Raw genomic sequence first — 26,582 nt, 5'->3', positions numbered from 1 at the left:
AATCTTCCCTGATATGATATTTAGATTTTCTTTTCATGGGATTCATACTTTAAATTTTTACATTCAGGAGGAATGTATTGAGCCCTACTGTCTGGACCCTGAATTAGATCCACAGGATATCAAATGAATACATTGTCCTTGTGTTTCTACCTTTTTATCCTAATGGAGAAATCAGTAGAGTAGTTAAAAAATTTGGAACTGAGCGACAGCACTTGAATGGGGGGAATAGGAGCAGTAAGGAGGGAAGAATAGAGTTGAGTAGTAGCAACGACAGGGACAGTATTGAACATCTCAGCTGTGCCTTCAGGAAGAGCCAAAGTTAGTGAATTGTAGCTGCCATTTATTGAACATTTGCTGTGTAAGTGAAAGGCATTGCAGTAGGAACTCCATGTTCATTATCTCATTAAATCTCACAAAATCTCTATGAGGTGTACATGATCACTGGTCACATTTTATAGGTGAGGAAACTGAGATACAGAAATTAAGTAACTTGCCTAAGGTTATACACCTAGGAAGTGCTAAGTCTTGAGCCAAGTGTGTGCTCTTACTTGTACCTCCAGTGAAAGGTATGGGCCTCCTTAGGCTGGGTAACAGCTTGTGTGAGTTACCTGGAAAGGCCTGGAGATGAGAGTACATTTGCATATCCGGGAATTGCTAGGTCATTATGATTGAAGCTTACTTGGGAAATAAGAGAGTGTAAGAGGTGAGGATGGACAGGATCCTGAAGGACCTGGTTTGTATTCCATGATAATGTACTTGAATTTAGCCTGAAAGTGGGGGAAGGGGTGCTGTTAAAGTATATTAGGCAAAGGAGTGCACATTTGTGTTTGGAACAGTTATTTTGGGAACTGTGCAAAATGTATGACTGGGATGGGGAAACTTTGAGGCTGAAGGCAGGGAGCTAGTTAGGGGTTGCAGCAATAGTTCAAGGCAGAAATGATGAATGTCTAGTTAATTCATATAGCAGACATTGGATTTAGGAACAATTACATAGATTGAGCCTACCCAGAACTCGCCTGGCTGAGGAGAGGGCAGAATCTAGCATGATTCTTATCTAGGTCTGCTTGACTGCTAGATAATAAAAAGTACTTTAGGGAGGTGAGGATTTGGGATGAATGTAGGCAGAAAGTAGATAGATTTTTGTTCATGTTGAAAGTAGATAGATTTTTGTTCATGTTGACTCTGAAGTAACTGTAGTATATCCAAGTGGAAACGCATAGCACATGGTTGTCTTCTCAAGCTCTGCAGCTAAGGAGAAAGGTGGAACCCAGTTAATAAAATGTGTGGGTAGTTAAAACCTGGAGTAAGGGAGAATGCTGGAGTGGGGAGGGATGGGGGTCAGGGCTTGGTAGGAAGTCCTTAGCAACCTAATATGTATTGTGAGTCAAGGAATAGATTTCAGTAAAGCAAGCAAGCTGCGATGAGGTGGAGAAAGCACTAGGAGGAAATTCAGAGATACAGAAGCCAAGAGACAAGAAAGGGGCTCCCCACAGGCTCAAGAACTGTAGAGAAGTCAAGATGGAGAGCGAACCATGTGCATTCCGTTTTCACGGGATGATTGGCGACGTTGGCAAGAGCCGTTGTAGTGAAGAAGGCAAGGTGGAGGCCAGGTAGCAGGGATGTAGGAAGTAAGAGATGAAGAAATGCATTTAGATTATCTTTCTAGATGCTAGGAAAGAGAAAGACAAGTACAAGGGATTTTTTTTTCCAGTTGGCTGATATTCAAGTATTTAAAAAATTTTAAAAACCTATTGTAAATGAACTTGGGGGATGTCACAGGATGGTAAACAACTAGGGGAAGTCCTTGATATTGATGAGTGTGGAGACAGAAATGGAAACTAGCTCTCAAGTGAAGGAGTTCATTTCTGAAGTGGAAGAAGTGAGGGGAAGCGAGGTGTGGATAGGTAGGGCAGCAGGAGAATGTCCAGGGGGAAGTATTGGAAGCTTCTGGTTTCTTATCTGGAGGACTCAATTTGAAGTAATCAGGAAGGGAGGGCTCCTTTGAAGAGTATTGGATAAGCTCTTACAAAAGGAGAGTATTTTCAGAGTTGTTCTAAAGGAGAGAAATTTTCCGTGGAACATGTGAAAAGGTAAAAGAATGAAGGATTAAATAAATGGACAGAGTCTATGATAGTCTTCTGTTTTTCCTGTAGTAGCAACAAACATTTTCCTAGAAGTCTAAAGACTAATTACTCTCTTGCCCATCCATAGCACTTTGTTCATATAGGAAAGAAAGCACTTAACGACCTTGGGTTATAAAAAGTATATATCAGTCCCCCAGGGCTTCCCTTGTGGCTCAGCTGGTAAAGAATACGCCTGCAATGTGGGAGACCTAGGTTTGATTCTTGGGTTGGGAAGATCCCCTGGAAAAGGAAACGGCTACCCAGTCCAGTATTCTGGCCTAGAGAATTCCATGGTCTGTATTGGGATCACAAAGAGTGGGACACGACTGAGAGACTTTTACTTTCACTTTCATCAGTCCCCCAGGTGAGAATTCTGTTTTTTAAAGATGATTCCTACATTTTTTTCATTATTGTATTCGCACCTCCTGTTAAGTGTTTCAGATCAGATGAGATGGTTTGACCTAGCAGTTTGTATTCATAGAAGTTGTAAGGTCCAATATTTTTGGCATTTGATATAAGTTAATTTTCCCATTTCATTTGTTAATTTATCTGTAACTCCAGCATCATGGATGGTTATACTTATCAATTTCTATCTGATTAGACTGCTGTAGGCATTTCTTGATTATTCAGAGTTTACTTATTCATGATAATTATCTATATGATCCTTTATTTGCTCTGTATATTTTAGATCCTTTCTTCACTGTGCTGTTTCATCAGAAGGCAGTAGGCAAAATAGAGAAAAACCAAATCAAATAATTCCACTGCTTAATAGCTGTTTAACAAATGTTTGTACAGGATGAAGTTGTAGTTAACAGCTGATGAAGCAACATTTTTGGACTGTATTTATTAATTGTTAGTGCAAGGATTATTCAAATTATAGTTGATCCAGGTCAATTTCACTTTGAATTTTATTGACAGCATTTATTAAACTTAAATTGCTTCAGCTATAAAAATGGCTGTGTTGATATTACAACAAATACTGCAGTGGAATCAGTGCTTTCTGTATGCTTTAGAAAATTCATTTTCTAAACACAAGTTATAAAGTCACTGAGTGCTTGCTGACCACTTTGTACTCACTTGCTGCTGCTGCTGCTGCTGCTAAGTCGCTTCAGTCGTGTCCGACTCTGTGCAACCCCATAGAAGGCAGCCCACCAGGCTTCCCCGTCGCTTCTAAAAAACTTTGCTGAGGTAACTTAGCTCTTCACTTGTATCTCTTTAATTAAAGGATAATTTTTAGGAGGTATAGTTTGACTCAAACAAATATGAAATGCTCATGTGTCTAAGTTTTTATTTCACACATTAATTAACAAGCAAACCAACAAGATGGTACAACCATCTTGGTTTTAAAAGAGAATTGGAAGGGACTTCCCTGGCAGGCCAGTGGCTAAGACTCTGCACTCCCAGTGCAGGGGGCCCAGGTTTGATCTCTGGTCAGGGAACTAGATCCCATATACCACAACTGAGAATTTGCACACGACAATTAAAGATCCTGCATGCTGTGGCTAAGGACCCAATGCAGTCAAATAAATATTAATTTGAAAAAAGAATTGAAAGAATAGACACATGTACATATAGGCAGTCAGGAATGGTGAAATGAATCTGTGGATAGATGCAAAGTTGGTCAGTGTCCTCAGGGCAATAAAATCTTTTTTTTTTCCCATGCTGTGTGGCATGTGGGATCTTAGTTTCCAACCAGGGATCAAACCCGTGCCCCGTGCAGTGGAAGCACTGTCTTAACCACTGGACTGCCAGGGAAGTCCCTAAAATGTAATTTTTAAAAAAATTCCTCTCTTCCAACAGGTCCAAATCAACTGCAGAACAAAGTTTGTTTGTATCTCTATGGTTATGAATCGTTTGCATTACCATCAGTTTTCTACATCTTACAAAACTGTAAAAACAGCCTAGTCTTGGCAAGAGGCCCAGGCTGCTATAGAGTTATTCCAAACGGATCTGTCCGATAAGGCCCAGCACCCCGTTGAAAGGACTCCCGGTAATCTTTTAGTCCGTTTCAAAATCATTGACCATAGTTTCTGACACTTTCCTTCCTTTCTTTTTTTTTTTTTTCTTTTGCTGCTTTTTTTAAGTCTTTTTTTTTCTCTTCAGATTTTCTGGAGATTCTTCATGGTGGTGAAAGAAATCACAAAGACTTTGAAAGAGAAAATGTGTTACTGTGTTAGTTATTAAATAAAAGCATTCCCTTAACTCTCTGGAAAGAGAACTACAAAGAAAAGCTGAAGTCACTTAAAAGATTTATTTCTCTTGCCCTAACTACTAGTGAATATGGATCAAGATGGACACCCAGTGGCCAAATTTAATTTCTTTTATCCCTGAAATTCTTCTCTATGTGATTTGCCATTTTCCAAAATCTCCACTGAGTATTACTTAAGTCTATGACTTGTTCACTGACAGTGAATTATATCTTACAAAGCCAGATTAAATTAGTAAATATTACTTCACACATAATTAATAGAAGATTTTTTTCCGTATCTTTTTTTTTTTTGTTAACCTAACATTAGTAAGTAATTTGCCTTCTGTTGACAAAACAATGTATTCAATTTCTTTTTTTTTTTTTAATTTTTCAGCACTTTATTTTTTTTTTTATTTGATAAATTTAACGCCTTTTATTGCCATACCTCATTTTACTGTGCTTTGCTTTAGTGAACTTTATAGATACATGTTTTGTTTTTTTTTTCCTTGTTAATTTTCTGTTTAGTTGATCTATCCATAAGTGTGAGTGGGGTATTAAAGTCTCCCACTATTATTGTGTTATTGTTAATTTCTCCTTTCATACTTGTTAGGATTTGTCTTAACATACTGCAGTGCTCCCATGTTGGGTGGATATATATTTATAATTGTTATATCTTCTTCTTGGATTGATCCTTTGATCATTATGTAGTGACCTTCTTTGTCTCTTTTCACAGCCTTTGTTTTAAAGTCTAATTTATCTGATACGAGTATTGTGACTCCTGCTTTCTTTTGGTCCCAATTTGCATGGAAAATCTTTTTCCAGCCCTTCACTTTCAGTCTGTATGTGTCCCCTGTTTTGAGGTGGGTCTCTTGTAGACAACATATGTAGGGTCTTGTTTTTGTATCCATTCAGCCAGTCTTTGTCTTTTGGTTGGGGCATTCAACCCATTTACGTTTAAGGTAATTACTAATAAGTATGATCCCGTTGCCATTTACTTTATTGTTTTGGGTTGAGTTTATACACCATTTTTGTGTTTCCTGTCTAGAGAATATCCTTTAGTATTTGTTGAGAGCTGGTTTGGTGGTGCAGAATTCTCTCAGCTTTTGCTTGTCTGAAAAGCTTTTGATTTCTCCTTCATACTTGAATGAGATCCTTGCTGGGTACAATAATCTGGGCTGTAGGTTATTTTCTTTCATCATTTTAAGTATGTCTTGCCATTCCCTCCTGGCTTGAAGAGTTTCTATTGAAAGATCAGCTGTTATCCTTATGGGAATTCCTTGTGTGTTATTTGTTGTTTTTTCCTTGCTGCTTTTAATATTTGTTCTTTGTGTTTGATCTTTGTTAATTTGATTAATATGTGTCTTGGGTGTTTCTCCTTGGGTTTATCCTGTTTGGGACTCTCTGGGTTTCTTGGACTTGGGTGATTATTTCCTTCCCCATTTTAGGAAGTTTTCAACTATTATCTCCTCAAGTATTTTCTCATGGTCTTTCTTTTTGTCTTCTTCTTCTGGAACCCTATGATTGAATGTTGTAGCGTTTAATATTGTCCTGGAGGTCTCTGAGATTGTCCTCATTTCTTTTAATTCGTTTTTCTTTTATCCTCTCTGATTCATTTATTTCTACCATTCTATCTTCTAATTCACTAATCCTATCTTCTGCCTCTGTTATTCTACTATTTGTTGCCTCCAGAGTGTTTTTAATTTCATTTATTGCATTATTCATTGTATATTGACTCTTTTTTATTTCTTCTAGGTCCTTGTTAAACCTTTCTTGCATCTTCTCAATCCTTGTCTCCAGGCTATTTATCTGTGATTCCATTTTAATTTCAAGATTTTGGATCAATTTCACTATCATTATTTGGAATTCTTTATCAGGTAGATTCCCTATCTCTTCCTCTTTTGTTTGGTTTGGTGGGCATTTATCCTGTTCCTTTATCTGCTGGGTATTCCTCTGTCTCTTCATCTTGTTTAAATTGCTGAGTTTGGGAGTCCTTTCTGTATTCTGGCAGTTTGTGGAGTTCTCTTTATTGTGGCGTTTCCTCGCTCTGTGTGGGTATGTAGAGGTGGCTTGTCAAGGTTTCCTGGTTAGGGAAGCTTGTGTCGGTGTTCTGGTGGGTGGAGCTGTATTTCTTCTCTTTGTTCAGTCGCGCTATGGGGAGGGAGGGACGGATGCTGCAAACAAATGACACTGGCGTGCGCTCGCAGTGCCTCAGCCACACTGGGTCTGCCCCCGCTCACAGCGCGTGTAGCCTCCCTGCCCACACTGCTCAGGCTCTAGGTTGTTCCGCCGGGAACAATCCGAGGCTGGCCCTGGGTTGCATGCACCTCCCAGGTCCAAGCCGCTCAGGTTCAGGCACTCGGGTAGTCCTCAGAGGTGCAGACTCAGTTGGGGCTGCGTTTTGTGCTCTTCCCAGGTCCGAGCAGCTCAGGTGATGAGGTGTTTGGCGAGCGCCAATGCTGCGACTTATCGCCTCCCTGCCACTTGGTTATCTGGGTGTAAAACCGGCGCACCTTCTCAGGCAGATGTTGACCGTCCAGACCCCCAATAAGTTTTAGTTAGCAAAGAAGCCAGTTTTATAGATAATGTCTCTCTGGGGCTGCGATTGCCCCCTTCCGGCTCTGGCTGCCTGTCACCCGGGGGAAGGTTTGCAGCCGCTACCTCTGTTTAGTCCTTTGTTCCGTCTTGCGCTGGCTGGCGGTGTCTTAGGTTAGGGCTGGCTTTTCGCATGGTAGATATCCCACAGTCTGGTTTGCTAGCCCAAATTATTTTCGCTCAGATAGCGCTCAGGGTATTCAGGCCAGATTCTTACTCTCAGCGATGCAGCCCGGCGCCCGCGCCTCCCTGCCCAGCCCCGCTTGCTAATGGCGGATGCAGGCGTCTGCGCTGCTTCTCCGCTGGAGGAGTTACCGTAGGGCTCGCAATCTGCAGTTTTAATTGTTTATTTATTTTTTCTCCCTGTTATGTTGTCCTCTGTGCTTCCAAAGCTCGGCACGGATTCGCAGTGAGAAGGTTTCCTGGTGTTTGGAAACGTCTCTCTTTTTAAGACTCCCTTCCCGGGACGGAACTCCGTCCCTCCCTCTTTTGTCTCTTTTATTGTCTTTAATATTTTTTCCTACCTCGTTTCGAGGAGTTGGGTTGCTTTTCTGGGTGCCTGATGTCCTCTGCCGGCATTCAGAAGTTGTTTTGTGGAATTTACTCGACGTTTAAATGCTCTTTTGATGAATTTGTGGGGGAGAAAGTGTTTTCCCCGTCCTACTCCTCCGCCATCTTGGCGCCTTCCCTTTCCTTCCTTTCTAATTCCAGCATCATAACCACTTTCTTCTGTCCTTGTACACTCTATAGTCTCCACCCAGTGCTTATTTCTCAGGGGAAGTAATTCATAACTCCAGTGTTTTGAAGAATGCAGTTGGAAGTCCAGGTTTTGTCTAGAGCTTCCTGATATTTAGGTGGCTAGAAACGGAGAGAACTGGGGGAAGGTGAACTGTGGATGACCACAGGGTTGATTTAGACTGCAGTTCCCAGAAATGTAACAGTTTAGACCTGCCAGTCAGAGAAGGTCCAGAGCATTACATTAAGATGCTGGAGTGCCTAGTTTTTATAGTATGACCTTACATATTTATAGCACAGTACAGAGCACTGACCAATGTTTTCTCCATTGATGCTGACCACAATTCTGTGAGGGGCTCCCCAGGTGGCGCTAGTAGTAAAGAACCTGCATGCCATTGCAGGAGATGCATGACATGCAGGCTCGATCCCTGAGTCAGGAAGATTCCCTGGAGAAGGGCGTGGCATCCCACTCCAGGATTCTTGCCTGGAGAATCCTGTGGACATAGGAGCCTTGCAAGCTGCAGTCCATAGGGTCACAGAGAGTCGGACATGACTGAAGCGACTTAGCATGCACAATTCTGTGAAGCAGCCCAGTGTTCATTTTTTGATCCTCTTACTTATAGAGAGTAAACCAAGGCATAGAAAGTTAAGCAAATTGCTTAAGGTTTCACCCTGAAAAGTAACAGACAGAGATGGGATTTGTTCTCAGGCTTCTGAGCATTGTTCAGTTCATATTCCATGCTGCAGCCCAGCATTCAATTCAGTGGGCATTTATTGAAGAGTAATTATGTTCCTAGAGTAATAATATCCTGTGCCCCTGATAAAGGAAAATTCTTAAAGATGAACAATTAAAACTAAGGTTTTATTTATATCTGTCAATCCTTTTTTGAAAGGAAACACCAACTCACTGCTTACATGAAGGAAGTCATAAGTGGCTGAAGAATATGTAGAACAAGTACAGTTTGTCCACATTTTTGCACATTCCACATGAACGGGGACCCATTTCTCAACCTCTCTTTTATAAGGCAACAATCAGTAGTTTATATTATTGAAAAGAGTTGATCTGATACATGCTACTTATTAGTAGTATCCGCTCTTGGTTTCAGCTTGCATCTTGTCTTTGTTTTGGGTGGTTTGTGGTTTCTAGAAGAAAGGGACACCTGTAATATATATTTGGAAGTTGTTCCTTAGTTTCAGTGAAATGTGGGAGTGGGAAAATGCCATTCAATTGTGTATAATCCTTTATGATACGTGCATACTGAATGTCTGTGGCTGTCTGTATTTTGCAATGGAAAAATAGCTGTAGAGAATATTTTTTTTTCTTAATCCTTAGCATTCTAAGGCTTACCATCCTAGTAGAAAGATGTGATGTGATTCATGTGATTTACTTTTTATATTTAAGTACAGTGGAGCCTGCTACCTTTTTTGGAAATGCAACCTAGGGATAGAAATAAACTTCCTATCAGTTTAGCAAGTTCTATTTGGAGAAAATGTATAGAAGTTGAGACTGAATATATTATTTGGTTTTACTTTCAATTTAAAAATTTTCTCATAGTAAAGTCAGTATTTTTCTTTAAATATCAGAATACACAAGCTTCAGAGTTTCCAAAGCCAGATACTACATCTGCATGTTCTAACACAGTTGCTGAGTTTATTCCCAGGATACATGAGAATGTATATTTTGTGTTAGTGGGAATGAATAAAGAAGAGGTACAGTGTTGTCTATCAGCTGAGCACATTAATATTAAAATAATTTGTTCTTTTCACTTCACCCATCTTCCCTATAGTTGCTTACTTGCTTAAGTGAACAATAGAAGCACTTGTCTTTATCTTAAGAATTTGTAACATACCTAAGATCTCATAGTATTCTGTATGAAATGAAACAATTTTATTTCTCTTTTCCAGGTTCAGCTCAACTAATATTTAATGCAATCAAATCGGTAGAATATACCCTTTGCAATCAAACCGTTGTCATCCCATGTTTTGTTAATAATGTGGAGACGAAGAACATTACTGAATTGTATGTCAGATGGAAATTTAAAGGAGAAAACATTTTCATCTTTGATGGAAGTCAGCGGATGTCCAAGCCCAGCAGTAACTTTTCTAGTGCAGAAATCACACCATCAGAATTACTGCGTGGCATTGCCTCTTTGAAGATGGCTAAAAGTGATGCCGTCTTAGGAAACTACACTTGCGAAGTAACGGAGTTGAGCAGAGAAGGGGAAACCATAATAGAACTAAAATATCGTGTTGGTAAGACTTCTATAAAGTTTCCCTGTTATTTCTTCTGCAGCAACATGATCCTGTTAAAGGAGGGTAAAATGGGGCTAGGAACTTCTTTGAATCAAAAAGCATACTATTAATACTTAATGTTGGAGTGTTTAGCAGCATTAAGATCATGAGTTTTATCTTATTTGCTCTTCTCCTTTTCTCAATAAATCTCCTTTGTTGGTTGATAATTTGTGCATTGTATGGTCCTCAGACTTTAGGTCTGAAGACTGTGACATTTGCAGGGAGCAGTCCAGGGGTCATCTCCTCTGAGGTTTTGTTTGCTGCCATCAGAAGTATTTTCTTTCATGTGATTTATTTTCAAGCCTTTTTCCCAATTATTTCACCTTTTTTTTTTTAACCTTACACTTTGATCAAGGGTTGCCAAGTCCCAAACATGCTTCCTCTGGAAAGAACAGATTAGGAGGAGAATAAGAATATTAAAAATCATGTTATCATAGCTGATTCCTTGAGATTTCCTGTGCTTAGCCTTGCTTTGGTGTTGTTCCCCCCTCCTCACCTTGGCTAAGATGTGGGAGAGCTAGGGATTCAATTTAATATATTTAAATTCAGCGTTGATTATAGTAGCACGATCCTGCCCTTTCTGAGTTGGTGAGTTGCATAAAGCAGTAAAGTTAGCTGAGTAAAAAGTTTTCATTTCTTTCCTATTCCTTGCAGTGCCAGCTAAGTTCTTCAGCCACACAGAGGTACATTTCGGCTTTCTGTTTTGAAATCTCTATTTAGAATTGCTAGCTATATTACTGATCTCAGGATTAGACCATATTTTGAGAACCCGCTCTTTTCGTGGACTCAGATCGGTTCCATTGGATCCACTATTTGCCTCTGTTCTTCTTGCATTTACCATTAATAAATGTCTGTTACCACACTGGGAATGAGGTGCTCGGGTTGATAGAATCCTTTAACATTGCTTGGTATTATGAAATCAGCAGATCCGGGTTATATCCCCTATTCTGCAACTTAACTGTTCACCTTTATGCTGTTGAGAAGTTACTTTGCCAAGTCAAGTTACCTCATCTCTAACATGGGGATGAAGATAGATTCCTGCCTTTATGTCTTATCCTAACAGTCTGATGAGGACCAAATGAGGTCCCTTGTGTACAAGCACTATGTGAACTGAAGTGCTTTACAGGTGTGAATTGTGTTCTTGGGATGTTTGTTTTATAAAGGATGGTGTCAAGCTGTGAAGCTGGCCTGCGGTTGTAAGAGGGATTCTTGCACCATGAGGAGAGGCTGAGAGATGGCTTAGAGTAGGCTAGCAGAATCTGGAAGGCTTTTCTGCTCAGAAATCTCTCTTACATTGTAACTTGTATTAAGTTGTACTAATTTAGGCTGAAGAGCTTTTTTTGTTTTATTTATACCTTTCAACAGGGGGTCGAATCTGGAATTGCATAATCTAATATGTAGTTGAAATTTTTTCTGAAGGAATGTACAGTTTTATTGGAATGAAAAAACAAGACATAGGGATCAATCATTTGGTAGTTGTGTAGGTCACCGAGAGGTAATCTCAAGATATGAGACTCGAAAGGCCAGGAGATGGAATGAAATGAATGGGAAAGGAATACCAGCATCTGGAGATGAAGAGAAAGTTTATAATTTTGTGTGTCTGTGATTGTTTTATTTTTCTTTATTTTCAAAGTACCCTATAAAAATATGAACTATGTTTACTTTGGGACCATTCAAATGAGGAAGTATTGTTTGGAGAGAAGTATTCATTGGAGGAAGTATTCATTGAGGAAGTATTCATTGGTGAGAATGTATGAAATTCCACCAGAGGTCTCAGACATTTGGCTTTGCACTCATTGTTTATTTTTTGAAATAACTATAGACTCATAGGAAGTTCACAGAAATAAAAAATTCACAAAAATAAAACAGAACAGTGCTGGGTGCTGTGTACTCTTTTCTAAGTTACCCCTAATGCTTAAATCTTGTGTAACTTTAAAAAAAAACAAAACTGGGAAGTTGACAGTGGTACAATATGTGGGTATTTCTTTGTCATTTTGTGATATGTATATTTGTGTAACTACCACTGCAATCAGGACGTAGAACGATTGCTTTAGCACAAAGCTCTCCCTCACGCTGACCTGGCAAGGACTGATTTGTTCCCCTTGTCCATAGTTTTGTCACGTTAGTGCTGTTATGTAAATGGAATCATACAGTGTGTAATCTTTTGAGACTGGCTTTTTTCGGTCAGCACAGTGCCCTTGAGATGTAACCAAGTTGTTGCCCGTATCAGTTGGTTCTCTTTCTGTGGTTTTTGGCTGAGTAATATTCCATGGTATAGGCATATCACAGCTTGTTTAACTGTTCACCTGTTTTAGGACATCTTGAGTGTTTCCAGTTTTTGGCTATTACAATCATGTAGAGGTTTTTTAGGTGGGCATAGTGTTCACCTCTCTGAATAAGTACAGATTATTTGGTTGTTTGCATGTGTATGCTTAGTTTTTAAGGGAACCATCGAACTGGTTTCCAGAGTGGTTGGTCCATTTGACACCCCATCAGCAGCATATGAGTGATCTCATTTCTTCACATCCTTGCTAGCATCTGCTGTTGTCATATCATTGTTTTGCATCCATTTTTTACTGGGGAAAAAAAAAAAAAAGAACCTTCTTCCGACAAAAAGTTAACTGGAGCAGGACTGTTACAGTGGAATACAAATGTATTGTGATAATGGAATTTGCCCTCATATGGACATTGGGGATTTAGGCAATAGAAACCAATTTTTTAGGCATAGATGAGGAACTGAAATTGTGTCATAGAGAATTATACTTAGTAGAATGTGGATTAAAGGTGGCCATTCTTTGTGCCATTCTTTTAAGTATTTTAGAACTACTGTCAAATATATAGAAAATCTTTTATATATATATATTTTATATACCTCTGGTGCCTATGTATAGTATGGTACCATGGACAGAGCACAGGACTCAAATTTAGAAAGCTTTTTATATACATTTTTATTTTCTAGTTCAAGAAAATTTGGATAAGAAAGTCAACCTGTCAGGCCCTCTGTTTTTACCCGCTAAATGCAGACCATTTCATCAAAGTCTTTCTCAAAATGTCTTGCTTACCTAACCAGAGATTTATTGAGCACCTACTGTGTGCTGGGCAGTGTCCTGGGCACTGGATTCAGTGATGACTAAGGCGAGATCCCTGATTTCAGGGAAGTGATAGTACAGTACCACGGTAAAATAATCTTATAAGACCAAGTAGTTTATGTTTATTGTGTCTTTAATTTAAGAACTCTGGGAGTTAGTTATAAGTCTTACCATTTAACACATGAAGTAAGAGATTTTGAGTACTTGTTCAAAATCAGTGTCATAGCCAAGATTTTAACCTAGTTTTGTCTTTCTTTAAAACCAGTATGTTTACTACCACTGCATATGGTTGCTATGAAAACATCTTGTAAACAACCAAATTACTAAATGTAAATAATAATAGTTATATAATGTGTTACTCTTATTTGTATGTATAGTATAGTGATTCAAAAACTTAGAAGCATAAATCTTTACTTTTTTCTGAGTAAGCTCTTAGGGTTTTGTTTTAAAAGGTCTGTTCAAGTTTAGAAAAGTTGCCATTTCCGTTATTATCAACATGAAATGTGTTATGTTCCTAATGTTGACATGAAGGCATTTTGAGATCCTTGTGTTGGTTTTCTAGTGCATGTGCAAACAACCACAAATGTAGCAGCTTTAAACTGCACCCATTTATTAGCTCAGCACTTTGCAGATCACAGTTGTGGTCATGGTATAACTAGGTTCTCCATTCAGTCTTATGAGGCTAAAATCAAGATGTTTGAAGGCTGTGTTCTCATCAGAAGCTCAGGGTATGTTCCAAGCACACATGGTTGTGGAAAAATTAATTTCCTTGTGGTTGTAGAACTGAGGTCCCTGTTTCTTTGCTGGATGTCTGATGAGGGCTTCGCTTAGTTCCTAGAGGTTGCTCCATTCTTGCTCCAGAACCTCTTCCATATTTAAAGTCAGCTAAGAATAATCTTCTTCTTATTGATTCCTTTGCACACGTTGACTTTTTTTTTTTTTTTTTGGCTAGAACAATCTAGATCCTTTTAAGGTCTTATTAGGTTTGCCTCCTCTCCCTCAAGAATAATCACTCTTTTTCAAAGTCAGCTGATTGGGGACCTTAATTTACAGTCAGCAAAATCCCTTTGCCATGTGACACAACATAATCATGGGAATGAAATCCATCATGTTCACAGGCCCCATCCCTCAAGGGGAAGGAGTTTTTAAAAAAAAAAGGCTTGCAGGGGACAGGGTTTGGGAACCACCTTAGAATTCTGGCTTTGATTAAATAACTAGGGATTATATCTTAGCCAAGTCAATGCATCAGAAAAACCCCTTCACAATCCTAAAGCATCACTAAAAATGTGGCTTGAATTTATTGTGATCTTCTTTTATGGAAATGTGTTCTTTGTGCATGGAGGTGTACCTTGTATATATTTGAAGGAGTTGTTGTTGTTTAGTCACTAAGTTGTGTCCAACTCTTTTGCAACCCCATGGACTGTAGCCTTCCAGGCTCCTCTGTCCATAGGATTTCCCAGGTAAGAATACTGGAGTGGGTTGCCATTTCCTTCAGATCCAGGGATGGAACTCACATCTCCTGCATTGACAGGTGGATTCTTTACCACTGAGCGACCAGGAAAGTGATCATATACATGAGTTCAGTTCAGTTCAGTTGCTCAGGTGTCCGACTCTTTGCGATCCCATGAACCACAGCATGCCAGGTCTCCCTATCCATCACCAACTCCCAGAGTTCACCCAAACTCATGTCCATTGAGTCGGTGATGCCATCCAACCATCTCATCCTCTGTCGTCTGCCGGGGTCCAGCCCTGGCTGGATCCAGGGATTCCCTCGGGAGGATGGCGTTGGTGAAAGGATAGATAAAAAGAGAAAAAGATAAGGAAAGAATTTTGCAGTTAAGAAAATAGAGGAGAGAAAAGAGGCTGATATTTCTTGGTTTACGCAGAAAGCCAATAAAGCCCCAGCACAGGACTTGCTCTGTTCACGTAGGCCGCAGGCGCCCTCTCAAATAGCTGAAGGTGCCCCACCTTAGGCACCTTCTCGAGTGGGTCTTAGAAGCCCAGGCAGGAAAGTGAACGCAGAGGGCCCCTCCGCTCCAGGAGATCAGCCTGAAAAGGAAAAGGAAAGAGAAAGAATGACATGGGGAGACCAAGCTTCGGTGAGCAAGGCCCGCACTTTATTTTCCAAAGTAGTTTTTATACCTTAAGTTGTGCATAAAGGATAATGGGGGAAGGGGTAGAGTCATGCAAGGTCAGCAGTCCTTGATCCTTATGGAAGCCAGGCTTTCTTTCTGCAAACTTATCATATGCAAAAGTTTTAGGTGATTTACATCATCTGGCCAGGAGGCCTGTTAACTTTTCTTGAGAAAACTTATTTTTCTCTAAAGGTGATTATTCTAAAGTCAGGCGCCACCCTCCAAAAGCATTAGATAAAGTTGCATTCCTACAGGGAAAAAGTGTGGTGGGCTATAACAAGAAAAGAATTAACTCAGGGGTCCAAGGTTACAAACATTAAAGCTACTACTTACATTTCTATACACCAACTATATTAATCAATACACTCCCAGGGACACAGTAGGTAAGGGATATGGAAACTTGGCAGCAAGCATTAGCTCAACAAAGAAATCCTCTACTAGTTCTATTTTAACAATTTTAACTCTCTGAGAAGCTCTGCATTGTTGGAATATCTTAAGCTTCCCGTGCCTTTCATGGTTGGGAGGCTGTGAATCTGAACAAACCTGTCAGGCAAGCTAGAAAGTCATCAGAGGGGTTTGAATTGAAACACTCCTATTATGCCCAGGAGACTTATTAATTAGAGTTTTAAGTTGATTTTCTTACAGAGAAAGGTGGTCGGGGATAGCCCCCCGTTAATGTCAGAAGAGTTGGTGAAAGTCGTAAAATAGTAAAACAGACAGATTTTGGTTTTGGGGTAGATGCTCAGGCAGGTCCGGAGGGCAGACCCCCTCGAGCTCTGACTCGCCTTGCCCATCAGAGCTCTCCTGCATGACCTTGTCATGGGTGGGGACTCCCGTGCTGGCTCCCAGCAGTCATCCCCTTCTCCTCCTGCCCCCAAGCCCCCCCAGCATCAGAGTCTTTTCCAATGAATCAACTCTTCACATGAGGTGGCCAAAGTATTGGAATTTCAGCTTCAACATCAGTCCTTCCAATGAACACCCAGGACTGATCTCCTTTAGGATGGACTGGTTGGATCTCCTTGCAGTCCAAGAGACTCTCAAGAGTCTTAAACACCACAGTTCAAAAGCATCAATTCTTCGGTGCTCAGCTTTCCTTATAGTTCAACTCTCACATCCATACATGACTGCTGGAAAAACCATAGCCTTGACTAGATGGACCTTTGTTAACAAAGTAATGTTTCTGCTTTTTAATATGCTATCTAGATTGGTCATAACTTTCCTCCCAAGGAGTAAGTGTCTTTTAATTTCATGGCTGCAATCACCATCTGCAGTGATTCTGGAGCCCCCAAAAATAAAGTCTGACGCTGTTTCCCCTGTTTCCCCATCTATTTCCCATGAAGTGATAGGACCAGATGCCATGATCTTAGTTTTCTGAATGTTGAGCTTTAAGCCAACTTTTTCTTTCTCCTCTTTCACTTTCATCAAGCGGCTCTTTAGTTCCTCTTCACTTTCTGCCATAAGAGTGGTGTCATCTGCATATCTGAGGTTATTGATATTTCTCCTAGCAATCTTGATTCCAGCTTGTGCTTCTTCCAGCCCAGCATTTCGCATAATGTACTATGTATAGAAGTTAAGTAAGCAGGGTGACAATATACAGCCTTGATGTACTCCTTTTCCAATTTGGAACCAGTCTGTTGTTCCATGTCCAGTTCTAACTGGTGCTTCCTGACCTGCATATAGATTTCTCAAGAGGCAGGTCAGGTGGTCTGGTATTCCCATCTCTTTCAGAATTTTCCACAGTTTATTGTGATCCACACAGTCAAAGGCTTTGGCATAGTCAATAAAGCAGAAATAGATGGTTTTCTGGAACTCTCTTGCTTTTTTGATGATCCAGCAGATGTTGGCAATTTGATCTCTGGTTCCTCTGCCTTTTCTTAAAACCAGCTTGAACATCTGGAAGTTCACAGTTCACGTGTTGCTGAAGCCTGGCTTGGAGAATGTTGAGCATTACTTTACTAGCATGTGAGATGAGTGCAACTGTGCGGTAGTTTGAGCATTCTTTGGCATTGCCTTTCTTTGGGATTGGAGTGAAAACTGACCTTTTCCAGTCCTGTGGCCACTGCTGAGTTTTCCAAATTTGCGGGCGTATTGAGTGCAGCACTTTCGCAGCATCATCTTTTAGGTCATATACATAATTTTATATAAAACATTGGTTTTACCCTAGAATCTCATTTTATATTTGAATATCCAATTCAGTGATCATCATACTTTTCCCATCTTACCAGTTAGAGGTACCATGTTTATGTCAATGAGAGAAGATAAATTACAGTAGTGATTTTAAACTGAGTAAGTTGTGGACACCCACCCCCACCCCCATAGCCACACACACACAATTGTTGGAGTAAAAGCTGAGAGGGCAGTGTATGTAAAGTGAAGTGAAACAAAAGTCACTCAGTCGTGTCCAACTCTTTATGACCCCATGGACTGTATAGTCCATGGAATTCTCCAGGCCAGAATACTGGAGTGGGTAGCCTTTTCCTTCTCCAGGGGATCTTCCCAACCCAGGGATCAAACCCAGGTCTCCTGCATTGCAGGTGGGTTCTTTACCAGCTGAGCCACAAGGGAAGCCCAGGAATACTGGAGTGGGTAGCCTATCCCTTCTCCAGTGATCTTCCCAACCCAGGAATGGAACCGGGGTCTCCTGCATTGCAGGCAGATTCTTTACTAACTGAGCTATGAGGGAAGCCCTGGAGAGTATGTGATGTTTGGATAAACCCCAGGTGGTTTTGATAAGTTTCAGTTAAGAATCACTTAGTCAATAATGTTATTTATTCATAATCCTACCCCACATCTTTGAAATAGCTCTTATACGTGTTATTTCTGCCTAGAGGTATAGAGTCAGCTGTTAGTCATCTAGTCTGTTTCCCCATCTAATTCATGATTTCCTTCTATCATACCGTAAGTAGTTGGTCATTCAGACTTTTTACATAAATGTTTGACATGAGGAAGCTGTTACTTCCCAAAGGATTTTAGTCTATTATTAGGCAGTTCTAATTCTTCCTGAAATCAAACTAAAGCTTGCAACCCTTCAATTTCTCACTCACTAGGAGGGCTGTGGTATTTCTCACCCAAGTTTCTTCTCTAAGGTAAAAATCCCCAGTTCTTTCAATCATTGCTCATAGTTTCAGCATCCCCATTCTAGTCACTTTCCTTTGTAACAGTTCCCTATTATGACTTTAAATTTGATGAGTAAACTGAACACAAGACTGGACTGCATTTGTCAAACACATCCTACCTTTGTGCTACTACCTGACTGCTGCATTAACTTTCTGATAAGTCCTGTTTCTCTGTAATCCATTCTCCTCATGGCTACCAAGGAAGATTTTAAGTAAATCATTTTTCTGTTTGACGCTTTCCAATAACTTTTCATTGTAGAATAAAATCCAAACTTTCTAAACAAGCTAATAAGACCCAGCATGATGTTAATCCCAGCAAACTCTTTCCATCTCATCGTGTATCATTAAATTTTAGTCACACTGGCCATCATTTAGTTGCTCAAACTTGCTGTTCCTTTGGTGTATCTTCTCCCCTGTCTGGAAATGGCAGGCTATTTCCAGTCCAAGGTTTGGGGCCAGTTCCTCTCCCCAGAGGCCTTTCCTTACTACCCACAAGAGTCTTGTCCCTCAGCCCCTCCCCCTCCTCAAGTCTATGGCTTCACCTAGCTTGTTCACTGCTGAATCTCAGATACCTAGAAGAAATCCTATCCATGCATGCATTCTCAGTTGCTCAGTTGTGTCCAACCCTTTGTGACAATATGGACTGTAGCCTGCCAGACTCCTCCCTCCATGGGATTTTCCTGGCAAGAATACTGGAGTGAGTTACCATTCCCTTCTCCAGGAGATCTTCCCAATCAAGGGAACTGAACCACATCTCCTTTATCTCCTGCATTGCAGGCAGATTGTTTAACCACTGAGCTGCTGGGGAAACCCACCCTACCCATGGTGGGCTTTTAATAAATTTTGTGTAATAAATGAAAAATGAGTGGTCAGACCAGGTCAAACATACTTCTTATTTTCACTGGTAGATTTCTGTTAATAAATGCCAAGAATGTTGAATATCATTCTGTTGTGTAGGCAGGGAGGCCTGTGAAATAACATTTCCTTCTCAGCCCATCTTGAACATGAGATCAAATACTGGCTGTATCTTGAAAGCAGCAACCACAGGATTTACTGTCAGACCAGAAGTAGGGTGTGAGAGAAACCATGGAGTCAAGGATGATTCCAAGGCTTTTAGCTTGAGCAACTGGAGAAATGGGGTCACCACTACTGAAATGGGGAAACTGAGAGGGTAGGTTTGGTGAAGGAGTAGGGGGAACTTATGTCAGAAGTCAGTTGCTTAATTATCTAGGCCTTAGTTTCCCATATGATAAGGAGGGTTTAATTAATCCTCCTGTAATAATTGTGAGGATTTGGGGAGTTAATGATATACACAACTCAAAACAAAATAATGAAGTAGAGAAAAATAAGTCAATTAAGAATAATCATTAAATCATAGAGCTTTTACTAAATCCTTTGGGCATTTAGATGTGAAAACCTAGGGATAATTCATAAAGGTTTCTCTTGGTAGGATTTTAGACTGAATTGAAATGGATTTTTCTTGGTAAAGGAAGATGCTCAGTAATTGTTGGAAATTAAGGTATTAATTCAGAAGACATCTGTCTCTTGGTAGAGACCTGCAACCATGAGAGCATCCACCCCTCACCCAAAAAAGCTGTCTTTCATTCACTCACTATTTTTTGACTGTTGGGACCTTCAGCAACAAACCAATTGAGTCTCTGCATGTGTAGGGCAAAATGTTAGATTATGGAAAGCAAATATCTGTGAGATAGAGTTTATAACATTATTATATTCTGTGGATTATTGTTAACATCTACCAGAGCTTAACATTATAAGCTAAGGTGGGAAATGCATAGTTAGCCTTACTGTATGAAAGCCAGATAGTTTCCTTACTTGCTGATAAAGAGGCAGAACAGTGGAAGATTTGAAAGAGTTAATTTTAGAAGAACATGAGTGCTTGCTTTGGATAAAATTAGCATTTCCCTCTATACAGACAAACTCTGAAATGCTTTCAGTGCATTTACTTTGCTTTATTGTTAGAGAAGAAATTTCACAGGTAAAATTATGGTCTTAAGATGCAGCTAAACTTAATTTTTTTTAAGTTCTCAACAAACCTTCTTTGAAGACTTAACATCACAATTTCTTTTATATAGAATGTATCATTTTATAATATCATTCTCTAGGTAACTTGTAACACACTTAATTGTTGTTGTTGTTCAGTCACCAAGTCGTATCCGACTCTTTGTGATCCCATGGACTGCAGCATGCCAGCCTTCCCTGTCTTCTACTATCTCCCACAGTTTGCTCAAGTTCATGTCCATTGAGTCGGTAATGCTGTCTAACCATCTCATCCTCTGCTGTGCTCTTCTTTTGTCTTAATCTTTCCCAGCATCAGGGTCTTTTTTAATGAGTCGGCTCTTTGCACAATTAATAGAAGCTTCCTTAATAGCTTAGTTGGTAAAGAATCCGCCTACAATGCAGGAAACCCATGTTCGATTCCTGGGTCAGGAAGATCCGCTGAAGAAGGGATAAGCTAACCCACTCTGGTATTCTTGGGCTTCCCTTGTGGCTCAGCTGGTAAAGAATCCGCCTGCAGTGCGGGAGACCTGGGTTTGATCCGTGGGTTGGGAAAATCCCCTGGAGAAGGTAAAGGCTACCCACTCCAGTATTCTGGCCTGGAGAATTCCATGGACTGTAAAGTCCATGGGGTTGCAAAGAGTCAGACACGACTGAGTGACTTTCACTTCACTTCACTTAATACCTAAAGCCCCTCATGTTACTTTACACGTAAACAATCATTTGAGGCCTAATTATTCATAAATGCATCTTCTAATCTAGAGTAAGTTTGAGAAAAGCTAGGGCTCACATCTGTCCGGTTTTAGTCAGAGTAAGGTGAAGGTACCCAGTAGTACAACTTCCTCACTTTGATACCCTGAGTCAGTCTTTACAGAAAGGCGTCACTGTTAGCTTAAGATAAATTCTTGGCATTTACATGTAACAGGTATTCATTGTAGCAGTGCATAATTATAATTGTAGTTAATGTTTACTGAGCACTTGGTAAGTGCCAAGGTTTTTTTATGTATTAACTTTGTTAGCAGTCACAATAGTCCAGTGTAACAATGAGGACACTGAAGAACAAGAGGGGTTAAGACTTTGTTCAAGGTCACAGAGATTGTAAATTAGCGTTGCGTTTCAAAGCCAGACACTGTGGCTGTAGAACCTTGTTCTTAATTCCTGTGCCGTACCACCTCCTTCTAGAAGTCATAGGTTAGGGAAAACGTGGTGCAAAGCACTTACATAAATAATTTTTTGTTTCATAAGTAAAATTTGTTGTATAAGTAAATTATATGTATAGTTTGTTTATTTTAAAGGTGAACTTTTAATTCAATTATTTTTATTTTCCATCTCCACAATAATATACATTGTTGACTAGTCACAGTTAGGATTTATAAAGTGATTATAGTAAGTGTTAATTGTGATTTTTGTTTTCTTTCTTCCCAGTTTCATGGTTCTCTCCAAATGAAAATATCCTCATTGTTATTTTCCCAGTTTTGGCTATACTTCTGTTCTGGGGACAGTTTGGTATTGTGAGTAAGTATTTATTTCTATTTTTCATTTATGTTTTACTGGTTAAATTGTTGTTTCTGGGAGGCAGTGTTGGCAAAATGTTTAATTTAGCTGAACTGTATTAGCAAGTATGATATTGTGATAAGTAAGAATGTGCAATCAATATTAATATTCTCCTTGAAGTCTATATTGTCCTTCATAGTTTACTTTGGTTCACTTTTAATTCCACAGAAGGTTTTCATTTTTTAACTTCTTAAGAATTAGCATTGTGAATCCTGATAATAACAGTACCTTGACTCAGCTGGTTTTAATGTTTACAGAACATATATGAAAATATTATTTTCTTTGGTAAAGATATGGTTACAGTCTTCATTGGTGATAAGATAGGATGTTGTAGAAGAAGGAATCAAGATGGCAGCATATGAACACCCTGAGCTTACAACCTCCCCTGGCACATCAAAGTTATAATACAACTGTTTTCAGAGCAGCTGTCTCTGAGAATGACCCAAAGACTGATAGAGAACATATTCTACAACTGTAAAGAGGAAACCACAACCAGATGAATAGGAGGGGCAGAGATGTGGTCTGGTCAGAACCCACACTTGGGGTCCTTAAGTGGGAGGAAAATCACAGCAGTGGAGATCCTCCCTGAGGGATCAAGCCCCACATCTGGCTCCCCATCCTGGAGGTCCTAAACCAAGTATGTGTGTGTGTGTGTGTGTGTGTGTGTGCGTGCGTGCACGCGTGCATGCATGCACACACGCACATGGATTCAGTCATGTCCGACTCTTTGTGACCCCATGGACTGTAGCCCACCAGGCTTCTCTGTCCATAAAATTTTCCAGGCAAGAACAGTGCAGTTCAAGTGCCCAAAGTATCTGACCTTGAATACTGGTGGGACTTAGGTTTGGGAGAACCAATGACTGTGGTATACCAAGACTTTGCTCTTAAAGGGTGTGTCCAAAAGCATATTTGCTTCAAGTCCCAGCACAGAGGTAGCACTTGACAGCTGTCTGGGTCAGACCCAATGACTTTTCATGGAGAGCCTTGCTAGGAGACCATAGGCAGCTGGGATTACCCCCCAGAACTGAGATGCTGGTGGCAGCCATTTTTGTGATCTTGTAGTACCCCTCTTGATGCCTGAGCTGGTGGGCACCATGTTGGAATTGTCTCTCTCACATATTAGCACCTGGGGCTGGCACAGCCCACCAGCAGTCATGAGACTGGTAATAGTCATAGACTGACAGGTTGCACAGCCAGCAGTGTTGGGAAGTCTATCATGCCTACCAGTGTGCCTGCAGGAGTCAGCCTCACCACAATAGAAGAGCACACACAGGAGATACTTCTGGTGCATCTGGCTCTGGTGGCCATAGAGAACCTTGACACTGGGCCCCATAAGACATCTCCCACATAAGGCCACTTATCTAAGATTAGGAGGTGTAATGGACCTACCTAATATCTAGAAATAAACAGAGAATTAGGCAATATGAGGAGACAGAGGAATATGTTTCAAATGAAAAAACAAGAGAAACTCTCAGAAAAAGAGCCAAATGAAACAGATAAGCAATTTTCCTGATAAAGTGTTTAAGGTAATAATCATAAAGATGCTTACTAGTCTGGAGAAGAATGGATGAAAACAGTGAAAACTTCAACAAGGAGTTAGAGAATAGAAGAAAAGAATCCATCAGAACTGAAGAATACAATAACTGAAGTCAAAAGTACGGTCAGTTCAGTCTTTCAATCATGTCCATCTCTTTGTGATCCCCTGGACTGCAGCATACCAGCCTTCCCTGTACCATCTCCTGGAGCTTTCTCAAACTCATGCCCATCGAGTCAGTGATGCCATCTATCTCGTCCTAGGTCATCCTCAAAGGACAAAGGATTGTCACTTAAAAAGTGAAGGTTAAATGACAAAAAATAATTTTTATAAAATCAAATGTAACTATATACAGTGAGTGTTATTTGTGTGTACAGAATAGAAAGATATAAATATGACATCAAAAACATAAAACATGGTTTGAGAGTAGGGAGGAGTAAAAACAGTTTCAGAATGTATTTGAACTTCAGGGACTATTAACTTAAAATAATCTGCTGATAGATCCATATATGTAAACTTCATGATAACCACAAACCAAAAGCCTATAATATATACACAAAAAGTAAAGGAGAAGGAGCCCAAACACAAAACTAAAAATCATCAAACCATGAGGGAAGAAACTAAAAGAAGAAAGAAACAGAAAAGAACTACAAAAGCAACCAGAAAATAATTAACAAAATGGCAATAAAAGTGCATACCTATCAGTAATCACTTTAAATGTAAATGGATTAAATGCTCCAACCAAGAGACACAGGATGGCTGATTGGACACAAAAACAAGATCCATCTATGTGCTGCCTACAAAAAACTCACTTCAAACCCAAAGACATACATGGTCTGGAAATAAAAGGCTGGGAAAATATGTTGATGCAAATGGAAACAAACAGAAAGCTGAACAGCTGTACTCATATCAACCAAAATAGACTTTAAAACAAAGACTTTAATAGAAGACAAAAAAAGAGAAGGTGTTACATAAGGACAAATGGCTCAATCCAAGAAGAGGATATAACATTCAAAAGTATTTATGTATCCAACAAAGGAGCACCTAATGTATATAAAGCAAGTATTAACAAATAATAGGAAAATTGACAGTAATACAGTAGTTGGTTACTTTGATACTCCACTTCATCAGTGAATAGATCATCTGCACAGAAAATTACTTGTCAGGCTTCATGTAACTTATATATACATACAGATGACTCTTGAGAGTCCCTTGGACTGCAAGGAGATCAACCAGTACATTCTAAAGGAGATCAGTCCTGGGTGTTCATTGGAAGGACTGATACTGAAGCTGAAACTCCAATACTTTGGCCACCTCATGCAAAGAGTTGATTCATTGGAAAAGACCCTGATGCTGGGAGGGATTGGGGGCAGGAGAAGAAGGGGATAACAGAGAATGAGATGGCTGGATGGCATCACTGACTCGATGGACATGAGTTTGAGTGAACTCTGGGAGTTGGTGGTGGACAGGGAGACCTGGCATGCTGTGATTCATGGAGTTGCAGAGTCAGACACGACTGAGTGACTGAACTGAACTGAACAGATACACACACACACACACACACACACATATATGAGCACACACACACACACATATATATATGAGTATACACACATATATAGGATATTCCATTCAAAACCAACATAGTACACACTCTTTTCAAGTGCACAGGGAATATGCTCCAAGATAGATAATGTACTGGGCCACAAAACAGTCTCAATAAATTTTATAAAATTTACAGACAAGCAAAAGCTGAGACAATTCAGCACCACCAAACCAACTCGTCAACAAATGCTAAAGGATCTTCTTTGGATAGGGAACACAGAAAAAGTTTATAAAAATGAACACAAAACAACAAAGTAAATGGCAAAGGATCATACTTATAAAGACTTTAAATGTAAATGGGTTAAATGCCCCAATCAAAAGACAAAGACTGGCCGAATGGATATAAAAACAAGACCCCTGTATATGCTGTCTACAAGAAACCCACTTCAAATCTAGGGACACATACAGACAGAAAGTGAGGGGCTGGAAAAAGATATTTTAGGCAAATGGAGACCAAAAGAAAGCAGGAGTAGCAATACTCATATCAGAAAAGAGACTTTGAAATAAAGACCGTAATAAGAGACAAAGAAGGACAGTATATAGTGATCAATGGCTCAATCCAAGAAGAAGATATAACAATTATATATGTGCCCAGCATAGGAGCAACTCAATACATAAGGCAAATGCTAATAAGTATGAGAGGGGAAATTAACAGCAACACAATAATAGTGGGGGCTTTTAGTACCCCACTCACACCTATGGATAGATCAACCAAATAGAAAATTAGCAAGGAAACACAAGCTTTAAATGATACAGAGGACCAGTTAAACCTAATTGATATCTGCATTTCACCCAAAAACAATGGATTTCAACCTTTTCTCAAGTGCACATGGAACAGATAGATCACATCCTGGGTCATATATCTAGCCTTGGTAAATTTTATAAAATTGAAATAATTTCAAGCATCTTTTCTGATCACAATGCAGTAAGATTAGATGTCAGCAACAGCAAAAAAAGGAAAAATACTATTAAAAACACAAACATATGGAGGCTAAACAACACACTTCTGAATAACCAACAGATCACCATGGACAAAATTGAAAAGGAAATCAAAAGAAACAAGTGAAAATGAAAACATGACAACCCAAAATCTATGGGATTCAGTAAAAGCAGTGCTTAGAGGGAGATTCGTAGCAATACAAGCCTATCTTAGAAACAAGAGAAACCTCAAATAAACAACCTAACTTTATACCTAAAGCAACATAGAAAAAGAGCAGTAGAACCCCAAAGTTAGTAGGACAGAAATCATAAAAATAAAAAAAAAAAGAAATCATAAAAATCAGAGCAGAAATAAATGAAAAAGAAATGAAGGAGACTGTAGCAAAAATCAATGAAAACTAAAAGCTGGTTCTTTGAGAAGATAAAATAGACAAACCATTAGCTGGACTCATTAAGGGAAAAAGGGAGAACAATCAAATCAGCAAAATTAGAAATGAAAATGGAAAAATCACAACAGACAACACAGAAATACAAAAGGTCATAAAAAACTACTATGAGCAATTATATGCCAATAAAACGGACAACTTGGAAGAAACAAATTCTTTGAAAAGTATAGCCCTCCAAAACTTAACCAGGAAGAAATAGAAAATCTGAACAGACCCAT

At 39.6% G+C, this 26,582-nt stretch overlaps 1 protein-coding gene across 2 annotated transcripts in view; it reads left to right on the top strand.

Annotated features, from left to right (window-relative positions):
• The window catches only part of CD47 (CD47 molecule), a 70,554-nt gene that overhangs the window by 6,766 nt on the left and 37,206 nt on the right, over window positions 1-26,582 (top strand). For both annotated transcript variants that reach the window (XM_070368832.1, XM_070368835.1), the window contains exons 2-3: window positions 9,544-9,891; window positions 21,712-21,801. In XM_070368832.1, the coding sequence (XP_070224933.1) occupies window positions 9,544-9,891; window positions 21,712-21,801 (438 nt within the window). The remainder of the gene's footprint in view (window positions 1-9,543; window positions 9,892-21,711; window positions 21,802-26,582) is intronic.

Source organism: Bos mutus, chromosome 1, assembly GCF_027580195.1.
Source record: "Bos mutus isolate GX-2022 chromosome 1, NWIPB_WYAK_1.1, whole genome shotgun sequence".
NCBI classification, from domain to species: Eukaryota; Metazoa; Chordata; class Mammalia; order Artiodactyla; family Bovidae; genus Bos; species Bos mutus.
The sequence above is the reverse complement of the archived record's forward strand: the minus strand, read 5'-3'. Positions and strand labels throughout refer to the sequence as shown.